Here is a 21326-nt window from a genome sequence, read left to right as displayed (position 1 = left end):
GCATAAAGTAGTATTTTAATTGGGCAAAATGTCTGATAGAGACCAAGAATTTTATGCAGACAAACAGGCTATTATTCTGGGCTTTCACCATTTATTCTGGGCCATGGGGTGCCAATTTTCAAAGCCATTATGAAAGCTGCTTTTTATAACTGGTTAGACTGAGTAGGTAGGACTTTAGTAGACCCCTTACCACTAAGCTTAAGGTAGTTTGGATGAAATATATGAGGGATGAAGGAGGGTTATTTTCCGAAAGTGCTTCCACAGAGATTATGCTTGTGTCATTCACAAAGGACCATTTAAAAGCAAAATAATAGTAATAATAATCATTATAAAAATGTTTAGGGGGCAAATATGTGACTAAAAATCTAGTAATTGCATAGCAAAATAACCATTACACATAGACTTGAGAAAACCTCTTTTAGAGAAATGATATGTTGAAAATAATAACAATGTGTATACTGACTAAAATTTTCAGGTAGTCATTTTCCTTGGCCAGAACTTCTAGATGATAGCTGAACATTTCAGATCCATGAAGAGTTGAGGTAGTTGTACATAGCTTTAACTATGCACATAGACAGCAAAATGAGAGAAGATGTCTTCATAGCAGTAGCTAATAAGTTTATCACTGACCTTGTACCAGACTTTGTGTGTTTTCATATGCATACTTCTAGCAACCCTGTACACAGGTAGTAACTAAAAGAAAGAAAAATTAAGCTCTTCTCTGAAAGCCTCCCGGCCGTTGATTCCAAAGCCTCTATACCACCCTAGTTAAAGATGGGCAAAAAGCAATTGAGATCTTATAAAATGTTTGAAACTGTGGGAAACTGCTATGAGAAAAATAGAAGTGTGCTCTCTCTTAGCACTTTAAGCATTGTTGTGGTGCTGCTGGCATAACATTGGAGAGTGGACATGACATTGGACAGCTTAGGAACCAATTATCTCTACTTTGGGGATGGCTTCTATAAAATGACCAATGAAGCAAAAAAAATTTTTAATTATTGATGGCTATCTTTTCTGTTAGGATTATATTTCCAGCACACCTTATTATTCTCAGAGGTACCTCTGAGAATACTCACTGTCTATATTCTTGTTGAAGTATATGAAATATTTGTAAATGTATGAAATTGGTGTGAGAGATGTTTGAATTTTTTAAATATTTAGAATGCAAACTTCTTTATTTGGGAAAAAAAAACCCAAAACTTTGGTTGATAAACTCACCCAGAGACTTACAATATTCAATGCCTATTTCCCTACTTTTTCTACACCTCTTGAAAATCATTTATAAAGAGGCTGTTTGATTAACAACAAAGCATATCATCATGAAAGTTCCAAACAATGGGGACAAAGGGTAATCTCAAAAACTTCCTCCAGAGAGGAAAACACAGGTTATGTCACAAGGATGAAGAATGAAAATAGTTTGGACTTTTCAACAGCCACCTAGGGAACTAGACGACATTGGAGCAGTACCTTTAAAATTCTGAGGAAAATTTCCAGCCTGGGATTCTATACTCAGCCAAACCATCAATCAAGTGTGAGAGCAAAATAAAGATATTTTCAAGCTTGCAAGATCTCAAAATATTTGACATTTCATGTACCTTTTTTCAGAAGACAATGCTCTTTCCAGTTAAGGAAGTACACCAAGAAAGAGGAGGAGATAGAGTCCAGAAAATAGGTAGTGCCACATAAGGGGGGTAGGGGAGAGAAATCCCTAGAATGATGATTTCTCTCTTCACCTTCATTGACGATGAAGGCAGATACCAGGCTGCAGATGTGCAGCTGACCTGTGGAGCAACCATGCAGTTGGAGTAACTCTGCAGAAGAAGTACCTCTGAGGAGAAAGAACCAAGAATTCCAGATGTGTTTGGCCCCACTGAAAGAGGATTCACACAGCCAGGGAAAGAGTTTGCAGATGATTAATTTTTAAGTGTGTGGAAAACTGAGAAACTGAAAAACATGACTCTAGGAAAACAAGTTGTACAAAATATGAAAAATATTTGTCATGATTCAGCACTGATTAGTCATAATTGTGTTAACATTGATCATTTGTCACACAACAATTAGCATATAACACTATTGGGAGGATGAGATAAAAGGGAATATGTATCTATGTGCTGGTGGGGATGGAGCGAGAAAATGGGAAACCCTCTTGTTTTTTTCGGTGGAGGCCCAATGGATTATGCCTAAAAGTGAAGAAAACAAACAAGACATAGAGCTATAAGCATATTATTTAGAGATAAGGGGGAAATAACTAAAATAAACAGCTAAAATACTTGCGAATGTTGATTATCAAGACAAAGAGTGGAAGGGGCAGTCAGGAAACTGTTGTATTTTGTCATGAGCCTTGTCGAACTGTTTACTCCTTACATCTGTTCATGTTTGGATTTGATAAAAGGAAAAATTAAACTTTAAAGGAAAAGTGAAGGAGAAATTCAAATTTTAAAAAAGGACAAACAAGCATAAGTTATACTTCCCAACTCAAAAGAGAATATTTAAAAAATAATACCAAAGAATTAAGATTAACCTCAAGTATCCTTTCCTAAAACATTAAAAAGAGAAAGTTGTGAAATTCTGTGCTCTTCCACCTTTTTCTTTTCACCCACCCTCACACTCTAATCAAATCCTGGTGTTTATCCTCTGTAAGCGGTAGGTATTAGAGGACCTCAGCTCAGGGTTGGCTTCTACTTGATTAGAAAGTCTGAGCAGCAGCATCTAACCCAGCCTCTTGATTCTCTGGCTGCATATCTGGCTTCTCTTTTCTTCTCATCTGACTCTTAGAACATTTTCCATCCACCGTCTTGCCATTTTTTCCCTCCTTTGCTGGCTTCCTAATCTCAGCTCGTCCATCTGTCCCCTGACCCTGACCATTACCCATTCCCGAGCCTGATCTTGCTGTCTGCGTTTGCTTTGACTGCCCTATCCACTTCTTCAGCCCAATTCTTAATTCCTGGCTCCCCTCTCCTCTTTAAAACTAAGCTAAATCCATTTTGAAAAACTAAGGCGAATGTAACTGCCTGGGAAGAATTCAGAGAATCTACAGCTCTGCCCTCTCTTCATTCTTGAGAGCCAGAATAGCACCTGAGGGCATATGTAGGGAGAAGAGTGTGTGTGCGCATGTGTGTGTGTTTTGGAAGAAGATGGCACAGCCATCTTGGACCCCTTCATTTTCAGTGGGAACACTAACTTGCATGCTTTTGATGTCCTGGTGTGTTCTTTCTTTTATTTCTTCTTCTATTTCTCCTAGAAACTGTTCTAAAAGTTTAAACCCAGAGGCATCTTTCCAGGGTATTTTGGGGGTGGTTGTTTTTTGGGGTTTTTTTTTTTGACCTCGTAAGAGGCTGTGGCAAGACTTCAGTTCGTGGTGATTTTACATGAAGTGACATCTGATTCGCTTTTAGACTGCATTCCACACCAATCTGCCCAGCCCTGCAATTTATAGGCTAACTCCTGTTGTCTTTCAACATATGAAGCACTATTAGATAGCGTGCGGTTTGGGCCTGTCTGGGAGACTGATTAAGCCACAGTCAGGGACAGCAGTCCTACGTGTGAAATGTAACAGGCCTTCCTGAAACAGCTCTGGAGCTGCTGGGGGGTGCTTGGTGCATTTCTGTTGGGGGATAGGGAGCTTGCTAAGAAAACAAACACATTTTTTTTTTCTGGCATGGGCTTGGTCTATGGTGGTAACATTTGGCAAGTTGAGTAACAGGGAACATAGATAACTGTGAACAGATGGGTGACTATTAAAAGATTTGAGGGACTTTTATCATTTCTCAAATGGCCTTCACCCACCTACAGGATACCCAGTTCCCTTACAAGCTTACGTAATGGATTCAATTAATTTTCTCCTTCCTTTTTTTTTTTTTCACTTGCAATAGAAGCAAGAACTCTGACGTTAAGAGGAAAAGAATAGATGAGAAACTTCTAATTTTGAATCCCCTTGGGATTAGATGCTGATTTCAGCTGTGCAGAGAACACTGCCCCATATTTTGAAAGAGTAGCTGCTGGCATTTTTAGAGGAGATGACTTTCCAAAATAGACAGCGAACCTTCTTCCCTGTCCGTATCTGATGACCACCTGACATTTGGATGCAGAATTACAGAGCTATAGCCACGTGTTTTGATAAATATAACCTTGTTTTTAAAAAAGACAGTGGCATGTCATCATTACATTTAATCTCAAAGCTAACAGGCTACAAAATACAAAAGAAAAGTGCATTATCTGGTTCCTGGTAGAAACAGAAAAGTTACACCTCTTAGAGCAATAAAATTTACCCACGTTCTGGGGCAGGGTTGTCTCTGGTGCAGGCACGTGCCAGTCCTCCATGGCTCAGCACGGTGCTTGGGAAGTTCTTAACAGTGAGAAGTGACAGGTACTGCCACGAGGCCTGTTTTACTCTCTCTGGGACAGCAGCCTGATTTTGCCAAGAGCAAAATCATAAGTTACTATGGTCAGAGTTATGGTACCTAACATCTGGATCTTATGAATCTGGCCTAATGAGCTTGGGTTCCATTCCTCAGAGGTTGCGTTAGTAACATTACATTCCAGGGCCAGTAATGTTCAGGTATGTTGCTCTTCTTGTATGTACTCAGAGTAGCTCTCCTGCTGGGAAGCAAGGAGGATGGATAGATACCCAGCCTCACTTTTACCCCCAATGCCTTATTCAGCCTCAAAGCCAGTTTATCCCAACCAAGGGTATTGTGTAACTGAAGATGGCTGTCTCCGAAAACCACCCCCATCTGCAACTGAATTTTGTCTAAAAGTAACCAGCATCAAAAAGAAATAACCACCTTTAATATTTTAAATTAAAATCTCCACCACTCAGAATAATAGCAATTTAAAATAATTTAGCCACAAGCACTGACACAAGCTCATGGTAAGTAGAAGACAGTTCGCTGCGGAGGCAATGGCCTCTGTTGGCCTGCGAGATGATGCAGTTTCACAAACTCATAGTTCTTCTGTGCTGGGCTATTGGTTTAAAGTAATTGAGTAAATAAGGGCTATCCATGAGTTGACAACGTTAATTGCGAAATATATATTCCTGGGCTTTTAAGTAAGTGCTAGACATAGGTTGTATCATAGCTCAAAGAAGTACCCATGGAAACACTTCGTAATGGTACAAAGAGAGTGAATGTTTGTGTATTGCATGTGGGGCTTGTAAAAGTCATTTAATTGAGTAGAAATAATCTCAATAAAATTTGTGGGGGTTCTTGTTCCAAGTTTTACATTCTTTTGTGTTTCATGTATTTTGCTGACATGTGAAAATACTCACTTTCCATACTCTCTAAGTAATTCAAGACCTTTCAAGTAATTTCTATTTTCCTCCTTGTCGCTGTTAAGTGGGATGGTGTCAGCTTGCGAATCCTGCCTGACGCTCACACGGCCTTCATTCGTGCCTGTGTTCTTCCAGAATGGCAGAGATGCAGGGGCTGGTGGAAAGACTCGAACGGGCAGTCAGCCGACTGGAGTTGCTGTCTGACGTGTCACACCGACCTTCTGGGAACTGTGGGGAAATTAACGGTGTCAACGGAGGTAGGGCCCCAAATTGTTGTCATTACTGGTCTCTACGTGGGTCACTTAGTTTTGTCCCCGTCACTTAGTTCTCAAGAAGCCTTTCTGTCTCCGTTCTTCAACTTACCTACCCCTTCCTTTATATGTGACCATGACATTAACCAGATGCAAGCAATCCCTGAAAAAGAAAAAGGAAAAAAAGTTGTGCAAAAATTACCAGTATTCTGCCTGTTAAGAGCATAATCCATGCGCCAAATGTCATTACTCTTTCATTTTACTGTTTATACTGCTATTCCACACTCAGTGACTAAATATATTATCTAAGTAATTATCAAAAAAGAAACTAATGTTCTCAGAATGTAAACTGGAAGGATTTATTATTCTCTAGATTTTAAAGAGAACAAGTCATTAAATTTAAGAAGTGCAGTTCTAAAGGAAGTAAGCCTGATGTGAATTCAAATATGACTTTCTTGTTACATGATTACATCACATTGTTTTATCCATGTCTAGTCCCAACCAAATATGCTTTTGTAATTACATGCAAATACCACACTTTTAAAAAAATTTTAAAATTACGTAAGCAAGCATAAGAAGTTAACTACTTCTTTAACATGATACCATGTATGATAAACTCTCTAAGTTATCTACAGTAATTTTTTCAACTTCTTCTTGCCTGAGACTGCACATTTAGCAAAGAAAAATATAGGACATCCAGTGAAATTTGAATTTCAGATAAGCTGCTTTTTGGGGGGAGGTATAAATATGTTCCAAATACTACACAGGATGTACTGCATGGTATACACTTATTCCAAAAATTTATTCATTGTTTATTTGAAATTCAAATTTCACTGGGCTATCTGTGTTTAATCTAGCAACACTATTCTTGCCTCACGTAAGGTTCCTCCTTATCTGACCCATTTTGAATCTTGTCAGGCTTTTGGGGGCTAAGAAATGCCTTGTGGAAGAGGAGGTTTCAAACAAAGCTTTCACCAGGCAAGATCCACACTGGTGCTTCTAGAATGGCAGGCATATTTGGAGCTGTGCCTTGTGTTACATGCCCTGAGACAAAAATTACTGTGTGAGAACAAATGCACAGGCTGGTTTTTCTCCCTCTGAACATAATGAAAATTAAAATGCTCTGAATGAATTGAAAGGGGTGTTACCTAAAGAAAGTCTGCCAGGAGCCCGTATGTTGTTTCCGCATCAACTGAGACACATCTATGATTTCATTTTAAGCCTCTTTTTGTTAACTATACAGTAAACCTTATTTGTAAGAAAATATTTTTATGTTCTCTTCAGTAACTTTGTTTCCTTATTATTGTGGCATCGAGTGAACAAAAGACATTTCTCTAAGATTGCCAATCTCAAATATAAAGCCTGTGAATACGTAAAATGAAGCTAAAATCCAACTCCCAAGAGATTGTGTAGTGTTGTTAATGGGGGGGGGACCCCTCCATAATTTGAACTTCACTTACTCAAAGCGCTACTAGATTGTACTTTTTATTTTCTTCATAAAAAATATTCTGAGAAAATTATTAGGCTAAACAAAATTGGAAGGTATATAATTAAATTACGTAAGTATTTAAGCAAATATTTTCTCATACAGCAAATCATTCTGAAACAGTTACTAAAGTTAGGTCTTTTAAGACAACTTAGCCAGCAACTTATTATCCTGCTTGAAATAAAGTGGGGTAATTAGTAAGTAGAATAATTAGTAAAATGACTGAATGATATCCATCCTTAAGACATTTTCCTTATCCTAAACAACATTGTTACCATTTCTTCTTAATTAGTAAGCTTTGGTAATTTCCTAAATTCTGTTTTGAAAAAATCCTTAAGGACAACCTCTCACCTTAAATATAAACATCATCATTTCGATGATGCCATAACTGGCTTAAAAAATACTATTTTTTATTTAAAAATAAACTTTTAGAAGGAATCCAGTCATTACAAATCTATCTATGCACAGATCAAAGAACTGCCTCCTTATGATACTAGTGTTATGATGTGTTTTGATATGTTTTATTTCCCCCCTGACAATCAGGTAAGTTTGGCTCAACACTGGAAGAAATATTTTTGCATGCCTGCCAAGTGACAAGCACCATGGTAGGTGCAAGGAAGTCCAAGATGAATTATACACAGCCCTAATCCTTTAGAATATTTGGTCTCAATACATTACCATGCAGGGCCACACATGCTTCAACTGAGGGATGCTCAAAGGATGTGGGCTGGGGAGAAAGAGGTCATTAGAGGCTGCCTGGCGGAGGTATGAGCAGAGCTGAGTGATGAAAGACAATCAGAAAATATTCCCTTTTATCATCATGCCATCTCCACGTAGAGGCCTCCCTCAAATTTCTAAAACTTTCTACTACTTTAAATAGTCAGCAGATATCTACCTCTCAGGCCTCTCCCACAGCAACAAATAGGTCTGTCTGTTTCCAAATGGATCCATAAGGAACCTTTGGACTTGCCCTCCTTTTATGGTCTAGAAGTTGGTACACGCTGTGTTTTGAACTTCAAGATAACTCATCTTCAGCTTCCGGCTTAGACGTTAGACTGGATGCAGAGAGCTGTAAACAACTGTTTCCATCACACTTTGGGCCTGTGGAAATCTGCAACTGGGAAAAAGGGAAAAGAAAGAAAACTTTCGTCTTATAAATCTATGAGCTTGGATACTTCTGTCTAATATAGGAAAGGGAATCCTAGCTTTTGTTTTGGATTTTAGTAGCCTGAGGCACTGGGCTTCTAAATATTACCTTTCTCAATGTTAAGGATATAAAGTTCAGGACTTAGAAAATTTTTTCCTGTAAATTAAAAGATAGGGAGAGAAATTCAGACACACCAGGCTGAGCTGCTGTCACTTCAACTTTTACAATAATTTGACAGATCAAAACTTACTTTGGAGTAGCTCAGCAGTCATTTCATGCCCACCATCACCACCTCTCCTCCCCCCGGAAGTGAAGAAGGGACCAAATGTGTGACATCAGGTTTCTTTTCCTACTTGTCCAGAGTTCATATTACCTTTTAGTTGTCTTGGATAGCATTGGTAACTGTTTGCACAGTTGTTATAGCACCTGGTCTGGCCAGTATAGAAGAAAGTACGCTGGCAGTGGATTAGAAAAGCTTGTGCCTGTTTTTGGATGTGCCTTGTACTTGGCATATGGCCTTGGTCAAGCCACATGCTCTGTTCGCATCTCCATTTCCTCATCAGTAGAACTGTGATGGTGCTACTGTATTTTGCTGTGTATAATGCGCACACATATTTTTGGCCCAAACTTTCAGGAAAAAAAATCTTTCGTTTTAATTTTTCCATTCAATTATGTATGTATGTATGTATATATGTATTTATATTTAGAAACAAGACTGATTGTCATATTCCAGGGTATTACTTTGTATACGGATATTGTTAGTGCTTTCTAGGGTTACACTTTTAACAAATAAGCATAAACAAAAGAATTAAAAATATTTATATAGATACAGAGCTCACCCATGTATAATGTGCATCCTTATTTTTCCCTAAAAAATTTGGGCAAAAAATGTATGCATTACCTATGTGATTATATAATCATCAAAATTATATAGGTGAAAGTGCCTACTGAGGAGGATGAAAAATAAGAAAACATTGTTTTCTTGAGCCATTGAGAAGTGTTTAATAAATACAGACTGAAAGGATAAATGACTTCGTGAAGAGAATGAAAATGTCATGAATGATATTAAACTTTCATATCACCTATTGAAAAGCAGTACCAGCTTTTCACTAAACTCTCAGGGAATAACAACATGTTCTTCTTCCAAAGGTGTGGCACCCTCGGTGGAAGCCTTTGATAAATTGATGAACAACATGGTGGCTGAGTTTTTAAAGAAGAGTAGGATCCTTGCTGGTGATGTGGAGATTCATGTAAGTACTTTCCTCGCCTGTCCCCCATGGAAAAATACCAGGGTTAGCAAGGACAAGGAGCCGCTGGGACCTTTGTGCAATGCGGGTGGGAACGTCAAATGGCACGGTCAGTCTAGAAAAGACTGGTGGCTCCTCAAAAACAATTAGAATAGAATTATCATACAGTCCAGCAATTCCCTTCTGGGTATATTCCCAAACAAATTAAAAACGGGATCTCAAAGAGATATTTGAACACCTGCTAATAGCAGCATTATTCACAATAAATGCCAAAAAATGAAGCAACCCAAGTGTCTGTGGACAGATGAATGGATAAGCAAAATGTGGTATGTATGCACAAGGGAATATTATGAGCCATAAAAAGGAAGGGAATTCTGACACATACTACAACATGGGTAAACGTAGAGGATATTATGCTAGGTGAAATTAGCGAGTCACAAAAGACAAACACTCTATAATTCCATCTACGTGAGGTATCGAGAGTATTCAAACTCTTAGAAACAGAAAGTAGAGAGATGGCTTCCAGGGGCAGGGGAAGGGAGAAATGAGAACTTTTTAAGTGGGTATAGAGTTTCAGTGCAAACTTTTCAATGCAATGCAATAGTTGCAGTGCAAACTAACTTCAGAAAAAATTCTGGAGAGCTGTTGCACAACAGTGTGAATATACTTAACACTACTGAACTGTACACTTAAAATGGTTAAGATGGTAAATTTTGCACTATGAGTATTTTACCACAATTGTTTTTTATAAAGTGCAGCTTGAGGAAGACAAAATCATAGAATTTGATAATCTCTGGATTAGTAGAGCCCTTTAATGATATCCAGGCCAGCTTTCTAGTTTTAGATGCTTTATATACATTTCTAAATGTTTAGCATCCTCTCTAAGGCTAGTCATTAACTTGCATACATTTAGCGAAAATCTAATGTAATAGCCAAAACCAATTAAAAACCTAGAAGTTTGTCACCAGGTTCTTCTTTTTTATTTGCCTTGTTTCTCACAGGGGATTGAATTCCAAATCCATCTGCTTATGGATTTCTCAACAATGAGACAATCCTGGCAACACCACTTTCAGTATAGACTTAGATAAAATCTGATTCTTGAATAAAGTTGTGGTTTCGAGTTTTTAAAAAACAACATAAAAAGGGATTCTTTCTTCGCTCCTTCCCCAATTAGGCATTATATTCGACACCCAACACCGATCTTCAAGGGGATCTGGTGACTCAGGTTCTACCAGAGGTTCCAGGATTGTAATTAAACAGATGCTTATCTTACTGCATTTATAACAAATTTGTTTGCCACATCTGAGAAAAATGAAGATTCTTCTCATGACCTCTATTTTTATTACATATTCCTGTTGAAATACCCATTGGTGCCCTAACCAAAGTTGCTCATTTGATTGGGCATCATTCCCCTAGGCAAAAGGTCGCTGGTCCAATTCCTTGTCAGGATACATGCCTGGGTTGCAGGTTTGGTCCCAGTCGGGTGGCAGCTGGGGCACATACTGGAGGCAACTGGTTGATGTTTCTCTCTCACATTGATGTTTCTCTCCCTCTTTCTCCCTCCATTCCCCTCTCTCTAAAAATAAATAAATATTTTAAAATCTTAAATTAGAAAAAATACCCATTGGCTAAAGAGAGGAAGTTCTAACACACATGAGTTCTAGAAAAGTCTGCGTAATAAGACATGCCTGTTTCAAATATATCACAAAGCTTTATAATTACTCTGGACTGTTCTTAAGCTTGATATATTTGTTTGTATACAGTAAGATAGTACCTGAGCTTCTTATATTCTAAGGCATGATTTTACCTGAGAGCTAACATACAAAATGGAATATTACCCCAATATACTAAAAATGATTCTTTAGTAATTGACAGACATTTACTCTTTTGAACACAATCAAAATAATTATTGTATTGTTGTAACTATTAATGTTGACATTGTGTTTCTGAGGTACACAGTGTATTATAACTCTTCTTAGTAATATCTCACAAACTTTATATAGTTTTTTACTAGAGAATAATGAGGGCTATAAATAAGTATATTTAATTTTTATTTTTTAAATATAGAATGTGCACACTAAGTCTCTTGAATTGTACAGTAAACAGTTCCTTTAAAATCTTTTTACAACAAAGTTAAATTATAAATAAAGTATAGCTTGATTTATATGAACTTGTTTCCTCTTTCCATTCATTAGCCTGAAAACAGAATGACTCAAATAAAGAGACATTCTCAGAAATGAATACATAATGCTTTTTAAAAATTAAGAAGGGAATGTAGGGAGATAGAGAAGGAAAGAAGGAAGAAAGGAAGGAAGTAGGAAGGAAGGGAGGGAAGGAGAGAGGGAGGAAAGGGAGAGAGAGGTAGAGGAGAAAAAGAAAGAAAAACACTTGTTATCTGAAAATTTAGACTCTGATTCTACAAGACAAAGAAAAGTGCAGGCAGCTATCATCCATCTGCCCATTACTTAATGCATTGAACAAGTAGTTTATTTTTTCTCTCTTATAGAACCATGTGTCATTGACAGTAAGCTTGCAGCTGCTGCCTCTCACATAAGCCAGAAGTGGGGGTTGAACTTTGTTCCAAGAACACACCTGTTGCCTGGGGGAAAAAAAAAAGAAAAAAGAAAAAAGAAAAGAAAAAAAAGAAAAAAACCCCCCAAAAAAACCTTTCACATACCTGATTGTACATTTTGGAAATTTGAGAATGACACAAATGAGCATCATGTTAAATCTTATCCTGGTGCTTAAAAGCTATTTCACAGATACAATAATGAATAAGGGCAGCCAAGCTATGATTTAACGTCTGCCTTGATGTGTTGGCTGCTGGTTGGGCTTAATTTACTGAACACTCAATAGTCTATTGACAAAACAGACCACAGAAAAAGGGGAACTAATAGCTACAATTAGGAAGCTCTGCTGAACCGAAGAACATAACAGGTTTAGCAAAGATTAGATCTTGTAAAGCCTTCTTGTGTGCAACATACACCACAAGGCTTATTTGAATTACTTTTCAACCCAGGATTACATACAGAGCTTGCACTCCTTTTAAGAAAGAGTAAACGATGCATAATTTTATAGTAGATGTTTAGCGTAAATATAGCCCTCAATGTCACAGGAAAGGATTCTCTAGGAATTGGGCCTATGTAATATCAAGCCCTTGGTCAGACCTCATTTATCCCTAAGTGGACAAATGTGATTTTTTTTTCTTTTAACAAAGCTGTCCTGTTGTTTTTTATGGTATATGAAACTGATCCCAGGGCTATTTTTAAATGATTTGAAAATCATGAAACAACTGCAAATCATATGGTTCTTTCTAACTCAAACCCTTTTTGAAGATTTATAGAATTTACATTTGAAGTGTTTCTAGAAGCCTGAAACATTTATTTCCTATCTTGATTAAAATGGATAAAAAAGAAACAACTGAGAAGCATAACACATGAAAGCGTAGTACGACGAAATCACACTGCACAGTTCAGTTCCCTGACTTTATAAGGGATGATCCCTTTTAGACAATTATTATAGGTGCACTTCTGATGGTTCACTATCACCATTCTAGATGTTCCTAGTCTTTGTCATTTATTTGAACCCTTTACAAAATGCTTTGTCCATTTTATACCATGCTGGCTATGTAACAAGTTAAAACAGTGGCAAGATAAGGAGTATCTTCCTGTGACTAGCACTAGCAGTTTGTATTGGGAATTCAGAGCTGGCTCTGCTTTTTACAGCATGACCTTGAGCTAGTCCCTTCGCTTGCTCAGTAATAAGGCTGGAGAACCTCACAGCCAAGGGCCTTTCGGTTCTCACAGCCCATTTGAGTGACTCACCTGCAGTCTCAGCATCAAAGCATGAGGGAACAATTTGGTTTCCAAATTGAAAAGCTTGTGAGAGGGCAGCATAACCATCATTATAAAAAGCATTTTGAGCTGTACTGGGGAAAGTACCTCAGTCATCTGAGCATGCAAAGCAAGCAGAAGGAAACACGTGAGAGAAAGGATACGCAGAATACTGAAGATAAAATAGCATCCTGCTTTCTTATGCTGTAGAAGAAGATCAGACTCCCTTATTTGAAAAGACCTTGAAGCCTCCATGAGTCTGTCCTTCTTGGTCTGTGTGTTGTCACTTCTTCCTTTACGTGGATCCTATTTCTGGGATAAATAATAATCTTATCCCTGAAATAAATGATACAAAAATACACATTTGTTTTACCAATTCTATGTGTAAAATATCTATAGGTAATTTTTACTGATTTAAAAAGAGACCATTTACATTTTTGGTGCTTTGTAATCTGGGTCTTTATAAGGCCCCTCTTCCTTCTGCCAAAAAAAAAAAAAAAAAAAATCAGAAGCACAAGTTTTGACTCAACAAAACAGCCCATTCAACACAGATCCCCTCACTCTCCTGTGATTTAACACTGCAATTTTTATCTATTTTTTAAATGTTTGTTGTATTTTTTCCATTACCATTTAGTTTCCTTATACCCCCCGATACTGTAAGTTTAAAAACATGACATTATACATTTTATAACACATTGCAAGCCAACACTTTTTACTCTATCAAATGTAAGATGTTATAGTAATGTAAAAGAAAACTGGGTATTCAATGAATTACTAATTTATGTCTCATATGCATTGCATTTGCAATAAAAATCTTTCAGCTTTCAGAAAACACTTGGCAAAGTGAATCGCTTAAATAGTAAGGTACTTGGAATGCTAATACTTTCGATTGCTTTAGTTAAAACAGATTAATATGCAGTGGAGATAGTATGATTTATCTTTTGGGGCCCACTTGTGGAGTGTTGGGTTTTATTTCAAGGTTCCAGAAATATGTTGTTATTCTCTGGGCCTCTGAGTGTCTAGCACTCTGCCCACAGTAAGTCCTTAATAAATGTTTGCTAAATGAATGAATGAAAATGAATGTTCAAATGCATGAATCAAGTCTTTAATGAATTATTGTGTCTGTGCATATGAACATACTACAGCTGACAATTTGAATCAAGTAATGTCCTAGACTAGTGGTTAAAAAAAATCAAGGTCAGGTTTTAAGTCATGAAGTAGCATGTGAAACATGGAAAAACACAGACTCTATAGATTTTTATCGCACAAACAGAAGTCTTTAATTTATTATACTAGACAATTTATCTAGTACCTCCCTTATTCTCTTCATTCTCATTTCTATTCTATAGTTAAGGAAAGTGAGCCATTGAAAGTTTAGAGCTCTAAGACATCTTAAGAAAGCTAGATGAGAATTCGTGAGTGACGTGTAAATCCATCAATATATTGACATAGTCATTGCCAGTAGACATCCCAGGAGCTCTGTCTGAGACAGAATATTTTTCTGAACCTTACTATATAACTGTATACTGAAGGGCACATTTAAAAAAGAAATAGAATTTTGTTCGCTTCTGTTTAGTTTGGGTTTTGGCACGTTGCTTTCCCCTTTGATCGTTAACATTCAAAATAACAGTTATCAGGCAAGAAATAACTTCAGAGCCTAAAAGGGCCAGTGGGAAATTAAAATTTATATGGGACTTTACTGTTTATTTCCAATAATCACCTCTCCCTGGTTTCAAGACTCTTTACCTGTATTTATATAATTTTAAACATCTGGGTGAAAAGTGAAAAACCAGTAGCTTGTCTCAGTATATCCTAATACAGACAGTCCCAGGCTTTTACATGGGGACTCCCACCCTAAAGTTCATTTGTAAATTGGTTCTTAGAAACTGGGAAGGCATTTGCCAATAGACCTAATGTAAGCGATGGGTGGTGTGCGTCTTACGCAAAGATACAGGAAAGCATTACTCCACGTGTGGTACACGGACTGCCGCCATCCGCAAAATCTTTGCTAACAGCCTGCAACAAGTTCAGAAATTTTAAGACTTTGAACACTTTTATAATAATTCAACAGAGTAATTTTAAGTCTGTTAAATCTAGTGTTTGGTTTTCATTTCATGTTTCTAATGAGGCTCTTTATTTTATAAAAATACTAGTCTGTGATAGATGAGAAATTAAAAATAAAAACCTTCAGCAAAGGTTTTTTTGAACAGCACTTATGTAATGCAAAATGTTAAAAAAAAAATCTTCCACTATGCTTTTAGTTAAATGAAGCAGGAAGACAATAACATTAAATGAAAAGTAGTTATTTACCATGAATGCTGGTGCCTGGGGAAGTGTGAATTAAATTAGAGAAAGACAAAAAAAAATAGATGGAGATTTCTATGCAGGTTATTTATACTTTTAGCTAATGTCAGGCCTGATTCCTTTCTACGTTCACTATCAAATGTAGGATTTTTCTTTTTCTTTTTGAGTGTATATCATGCTCCTTTAATTATAAGGATAAGTTTGCAATTCACAAATGGGACACAGAAAAGAGGAAAAGAGATTTTCTGAGGAGAAATTGAGAGAAAGCAAAGAGATCATACATATACTTAAGAAAGTTTTGCCTTATTAAAAATGAAGTCTGGAACATTTCTCATGGAGTTGTTGACAATGGTCATTTTTGTGGGAAGACTTACTGAAAGCTTTGACTTCTTAAACACCTATGTCTTTTGAACTTTTTACAAGTATGCGTTAACTATTATCATTAGATGAAAGGGGAAGGAATATTTGGTACTTTAAGAAAAAACCTTGGAATTAACGTATTGCTTGAAAGGGAGTTCACTGAGCAGCAAAAGATAAGTGAGAAAATTTAGGCACAAGGTGATGTCATCCCACACTAATTGGCTGCAGAGCACCCTAGTGGTCAGGGGTCCAAGCTACCTGGAAATTCCTGGGGAATGGGGGGGCCTCTGTTTCAGCAAGGACATTTCATGGGTTGAGCATTAATAGTAAGATCTCAGTGTAGATGGATTGGTACTGGGTAGATATGATTGTTGAATGAACAAAACCTGGTTAATGGCTAAGTTTTATCATCACTAGAGATCAATTTTATTTCCCTGCCTTATTTTCCTGCCTTATTTTGCATCATATTAGTAAGGGGGGCAACTGTAAAGAAGGGGAAAGAAAATTAGCAATTATCGAGGGCCTGTTCTGTGTCAAGCACTTGGCCAGCTATTGACACACACTGCTTCACTTGATTATTAGGAGAACCCTTAGGTAGGTCGCATTCAAGGTAAAGAAGCCAACACTCAAAAAGATTGGGTAACTTGCTTATGACCATGCAACTAGCAAGGGGTAAAGTTGGATTCTATCTCAAGCCTATCTGAAAATCTAAAGCCTGCAGTTTCTCCGTTACACCACACTGCTTTCCAATCATTTAAGTCATTCATTACTAAGCAGTAGTTAGTGACCTTCTGTTGTAATAAAGCCCTTTTATAGGCACCCACTGGTCTAGTCCTCAAAAACGCATTACCTACGTGGAGATGGAGGACATATATATTCATGCAAAGACAGTTAAGTAAGAGAATGGCTTCAATAACACAAGAGGAATGACAATGCTTAGTGAATTCTACCATAAGGAGCACCTGTCACCTCTAGTATTTCAAAGTGTTCTTAGAAGAGCGCAACAGCCAAGTATCTTTTCCTTGTGTAGGTCCAAAGCTCATCAACCATGAAGCACTTCTGGCTTCCTAAATCCAAAGATTTGGTTTAAACATGTTGATAAAATGCTTTAGATTTCTTTAAGTGTTAGAAAACCAAGTTAGAGATTTGGAGAGGGGGCAATCTGCCAGATGTTTTATAGCTATGCAATGACTGAATTTGCAAATGAGTTAGTTTAGGAGAATGGTTTTGTTCAGAATAAAAACTTATAGCAATATTCATACCTGTCAGAAAATCCAATGGACGTATACAATAGTGTTTTTTTCCTATTCCTTTGCCTTAAGAAAAACTCACAGCTTTTAACTCATTCTAGTCTTCAATCTTTTTAAATATAAATTGTAACAATTAATTATTTAGAAGAGCTCTATATTGGGATTTTTAAATTACAGTGATTGATTTTATTATAGATTTTGCAAACTTTTCTGCACATTCTGTTTTTTGTACTCTGCTTGTTTAACTTAGATCCATGTATTCTGAGTGTCTTCCCATGTCAGTAAGTTAGGGTCTACATTGCCATTTTTAATGACTGCATATTTCATTGTGTGGTCACACCGTAATTGATTTATACAATCAAAATCATATACAAGTGATGCAATCATATGTAATGTACATACGCGAGTGCTGGGCCCCGACGAGGGGGAGACAAGTGAGGCCCCGAGAGGGAGCACGCCTGGGCCCTCCCAGCCTCAGCCTAGTCCTGTCCCTGCAATGATGGCCATCAAGGACTAGAGTCATTTTAAAAGTTTGTGAGACTTGACATTTTCCATTTTTCTACTATTAGAAATGAAATTGCAATGCCTATACTTCTACAAACATTATTTTATCTGGTACCATTATTTTCTCAAGGCAAATTCCTGGAATCGGATGTGTGCTAGGACGATGGCGAGCGCTCCCTAGTATCGGCTGTCCCCCCCGCCCTCCCTCCCACCACACATTGAACTACTTCATACTCTCACAGTGTCTAAAAGGGCTTTAGGCTATTTGGTGACAGTTACAAACTAGGAAAATAAGAGTTTTAGGGAAACAATGTGTGATTTGAATGCATGTTAATATTCATGTAATTGCTCGTTTAAAAATACTTTGTCCTCTGCTGGATGAGAAGGAAAATAAAGTCAAAGCTATATTTCCCAGTATAAATCTTCCTCCTCTTCTTTTTTTGGCAAAAGAAACCCATTTATCATTTCCACCTTTTATCAATTTGACTTACCAAGAAATTAGTTTAATTTGCCTCTTTGGGGCTGGATATGACAGGTTTTGGATGGAGGTGGTTGGGTGTTAAGGTCACTTGAACTGGGACCAATAGTGAAGCTGAGATCTGTAATGGAAGACTTCAGGCTTGGATGCAGAAAGGACACACTAGAGCTGTTCCTTAGCATCAGAACTCTGCACCGTGGTGCCTGTAAATACTTATATGAGCTGGAAGTTGCCAAGGCAACAGTCCTATTAATAAAGAATAAACCTCTTTTATTATGAGTTCCTGAATGATTATTTTTTTATAAAATGTGCCTAGTAGTCTAACATTGACATTCTCAATCTACCTACTCATCTTTCCTTTCCGGACTGCAAAACTATTTAGCTCTGTTCAATAAATATGCCTCCTTTCTCTGCCAATGTGAGGGTTATCATTTAAAAAAAAAAAGTCAACTGTAAAGGCAGAAAATATACTAATTTATAACAATTACCTAATATAAAATTATTGCCTTTTTGATATATGTTTTGGCTACAGCAGAGTCTGAAATTGACTGGGACTTGGCTGGTATTTGAACAGGCCAGAGTCTTTAAATTAACTTGTCTTTATGATTTAATGGAGCATTGCCAACATATTTTTAAGTAAGTGGAGTGTGACATTATTGCTTCCTTTCCCTAGTGAGACTGTAAATTTAGACTCTGTAAATTTAGACTCTGTAAATTGTGAACACACTGAATACTTCAAAAAGGCAACCATGGGCTGAGCCACAGGCTTCAGGGAACCCTGTTGTCTTGAAGAGCAGAGAGCCATATTAAAGGAAGCGATGGCTAGAAATGACTGGGTACCAAGCATTGTGCTTCCTGGGCTCTAGAAAGAAGGAATTTTTTTTCTTTAAAAAAAATGTATTTAAAAAAGTAAATAAATTAATTTTTAAAAAAAATTCCCTTTTTTATAAGAATGCTTCTTGTTTTCCTTGCTGGTGTGGCTCAGTGGATTGAGCGTGGGTCTGCGAACCAAAGAAAATGCTTCTTGTATTTTGCCAAGTCAGCCAAATGGGAAAATTTAACTTTTAAATCATGGTTATCAGCCATTAATTTTTTTTTCAAGATTGGATGTTTGCTTTCTGATCCATACAGCCAGCACTTTATCACTTAGCACTCACATTCACTAATCGTTCACTGTGTTTACAACCTGTTTCCCCTGATTTATATCTAGTAGCACCTAGGCAGAGTAGCCACTTAGAAAATACTTTTGTTTGTGAAATGAATTAATAAACTTCTATTTCACTTAGTTATATCTTTTAAATAATTTTTCTGATAATAAAATGTAAATGTTGATGTAGAAACATTGACAATAAATGTGAAGAAGCGGACAGAAACCACATATAACCCCACTACTCAGAAACCACTGCCACGATTCATGGTTTACTTATTTCACAGTGACATTGTTCAAAATCCTATTTTCTCCTTGATACAATAGAATCAATACCATAATATGTGTCAGCCGTATGTATGGAACAAGTGGCACATGGCAAGCCCTGGGTGGGTACAGGTATTCCAAGTGAGGTATTAAGATGCTCACTGAAATGATGAGGCCAATTATAGTCCAAGCGAAGGTGGACCTTCTCATGTGTCACTCTGACAATTCCAGGTTCAACAGCAAATAGCAGTCAACCTCCTTTCTCATTTCATAACTTTTAGCTTTAGACTATGTTGCTAACAAAACAGATTTTGCCCTCAGAACAAGTTTTAACACAAGCAGATGTACCAGCTTCTTTGCTAATGGTAATTCTGGCTTCTTGTGACCTTTTCTGTTGGCACATTGGGAAGAGAGAGAGCCCTTTCCCTAACCTATGCAAAATTGGCAAAAAGTCCATGGGACCTAAAGAAGTCAGAGTGGAGAAGCATTATGTACTTGCGTATTTTATCCGTGGCTGTGATGGCAGAGCGAGGCACTTCGGGTGTTGTGTACGTCCCCCGCCCCAATTATCTTCATAAGCACCTCTAAGCACCACCAGATAAATATAAAAATAACCATCACAAGCCCCAAAAATAAAATCTCATTTAGTGAGGATAAAAGCATCTAGAGATGCTTTTGCCATTTTTAACAAATAGAAACATTCCAGGTGAAAATAGTGTTCAAGCACAGAGCTTCTGAGTGACCCCCACCATCTCAGTCCCCCCGCCCTTCCCACCAGATAACTGCCCCAAGCTCCTTTCGCTTAGGTGTTCACAGCCCCCTCGCCCACGCTGCACCTTATCCACAAGTCCACACACGTACATCAAAGGCAACAAGTAACAGGAAGGTGCTCTGTTCCCAAGACGATAAAACTGGGATGGAAGTTCCAAAATGTCCAAAAATTAAAATTAAAATGAGAGTAAGTTTTCTCTCATTTAAAAAAGGTGGACAATATACAGATGATGTATTACAGAATTATACACCTGAAACCTATATGACTTTGTCCACCAATGCCACCCCAATAAATTCATTAAATAAATAAAATGTAAATTTTTGAAAAGTGGAGGAAGGACTTCCAGTTTTGGGTTCCAGGTGTCAGGAAGCTTGGATGTCACCGCTCCACCCTAACAAGTAAAAAGTTGAACAGACTGAAAAACCAACAACTCTTCTGGGACCCCTACAGAAGGGAAGACACAAGGCAAATTGCTGTCCCCAAGATCTGACTGACAGAAAAATGCAGGAATTGCAGCTTGCTGGAACAGAAACTCAAGAGGAAAACTGTCATAGGAACCACTGCTGGGTAGGAAACTGAACTGTAACAGATAAATTTCTGTCAGCTCCTGCAGGCAACTCTCAGAGTTAAGGATCCCAAAAGGATCCAGCCTTTGGGAGCCCCCACAATATCATGAGATTTACCTCCAGCAGCTTGATTAGGTTTCCACGGTAAGTAGTGGAGCAAAACCCCTTTGAGCTTCCAGCGGGAAAGGAGAAAAGGAAGTATTTTGAAATAAGCCAGAGAGCATTCTGTTCTTAACAAGACCTGTCCTTGGGGGAAACCAGTTAATCAAAGCCTAACCTGGTAGGATATTATCAAAGCCTAATTGGACTGAGGAAGGGAAATACTCAACTGCAACTGGCTCTAGTCTTCCTCGGGGGAAGGGAATTACTCAAATCCAGCCCACTGTTGCCATCCTCTCCGCCCTAAGGTGAAAGAAAAAAGTGAGAAACACTTGTGAAGTTTACA

General features: G+C 37.6%; 1 protein-coding gene across 1 annotated transcript in view; it reads left to right on the top strand.

Moving 5' to 3' along the window:
- Positions 1 to 21326, top strand: part of CAP2 (cyclase associated actin cytoskeleton regulatory protein 2) — a 131875-nt gene that overhangs the window by 16117 nt on the left and 94432 nt on the right. The window contains exons 2-3 of the mRNA XM_054591859.1: positions 5405 to 5526; positions 9303 to 9403. Coding sequence (XP_054447834.1) covers positions 5406 to 5526; positions 9303 to 9403 — 222 coding nt within the window. The 5' untranslated portion in view covers position 5405. The remainder of the gene's footprint in view (positions 1 to 5404; positions 5527 to 9302; positions 9404 to 21326) is intronic.

The sequence above is a fragment of the Pteronotus mesoamericanus genome, unplaced genomic scaffold, assembly GCF_021234165.1.
Source record: "Pteronotus mesoamericanus isolate MK-2021 breed Mesoamerican mustached bat unplaced genomic scaffold, CSHL_Meso_final scaffold_31, whole genome shotgun sequence".
Classification (NCBI taxonomy): Eukaryota; Metazoa; Chordata; class Mammalia; order Chiroptera; family Mormoopidae; genus Pteronotus; species Pteronotus mesoamericanus.
Note: the sequence above shows the minus strand (reverse complement) of the source record. Positions and strands in the feature narration are given on the sequence as shown.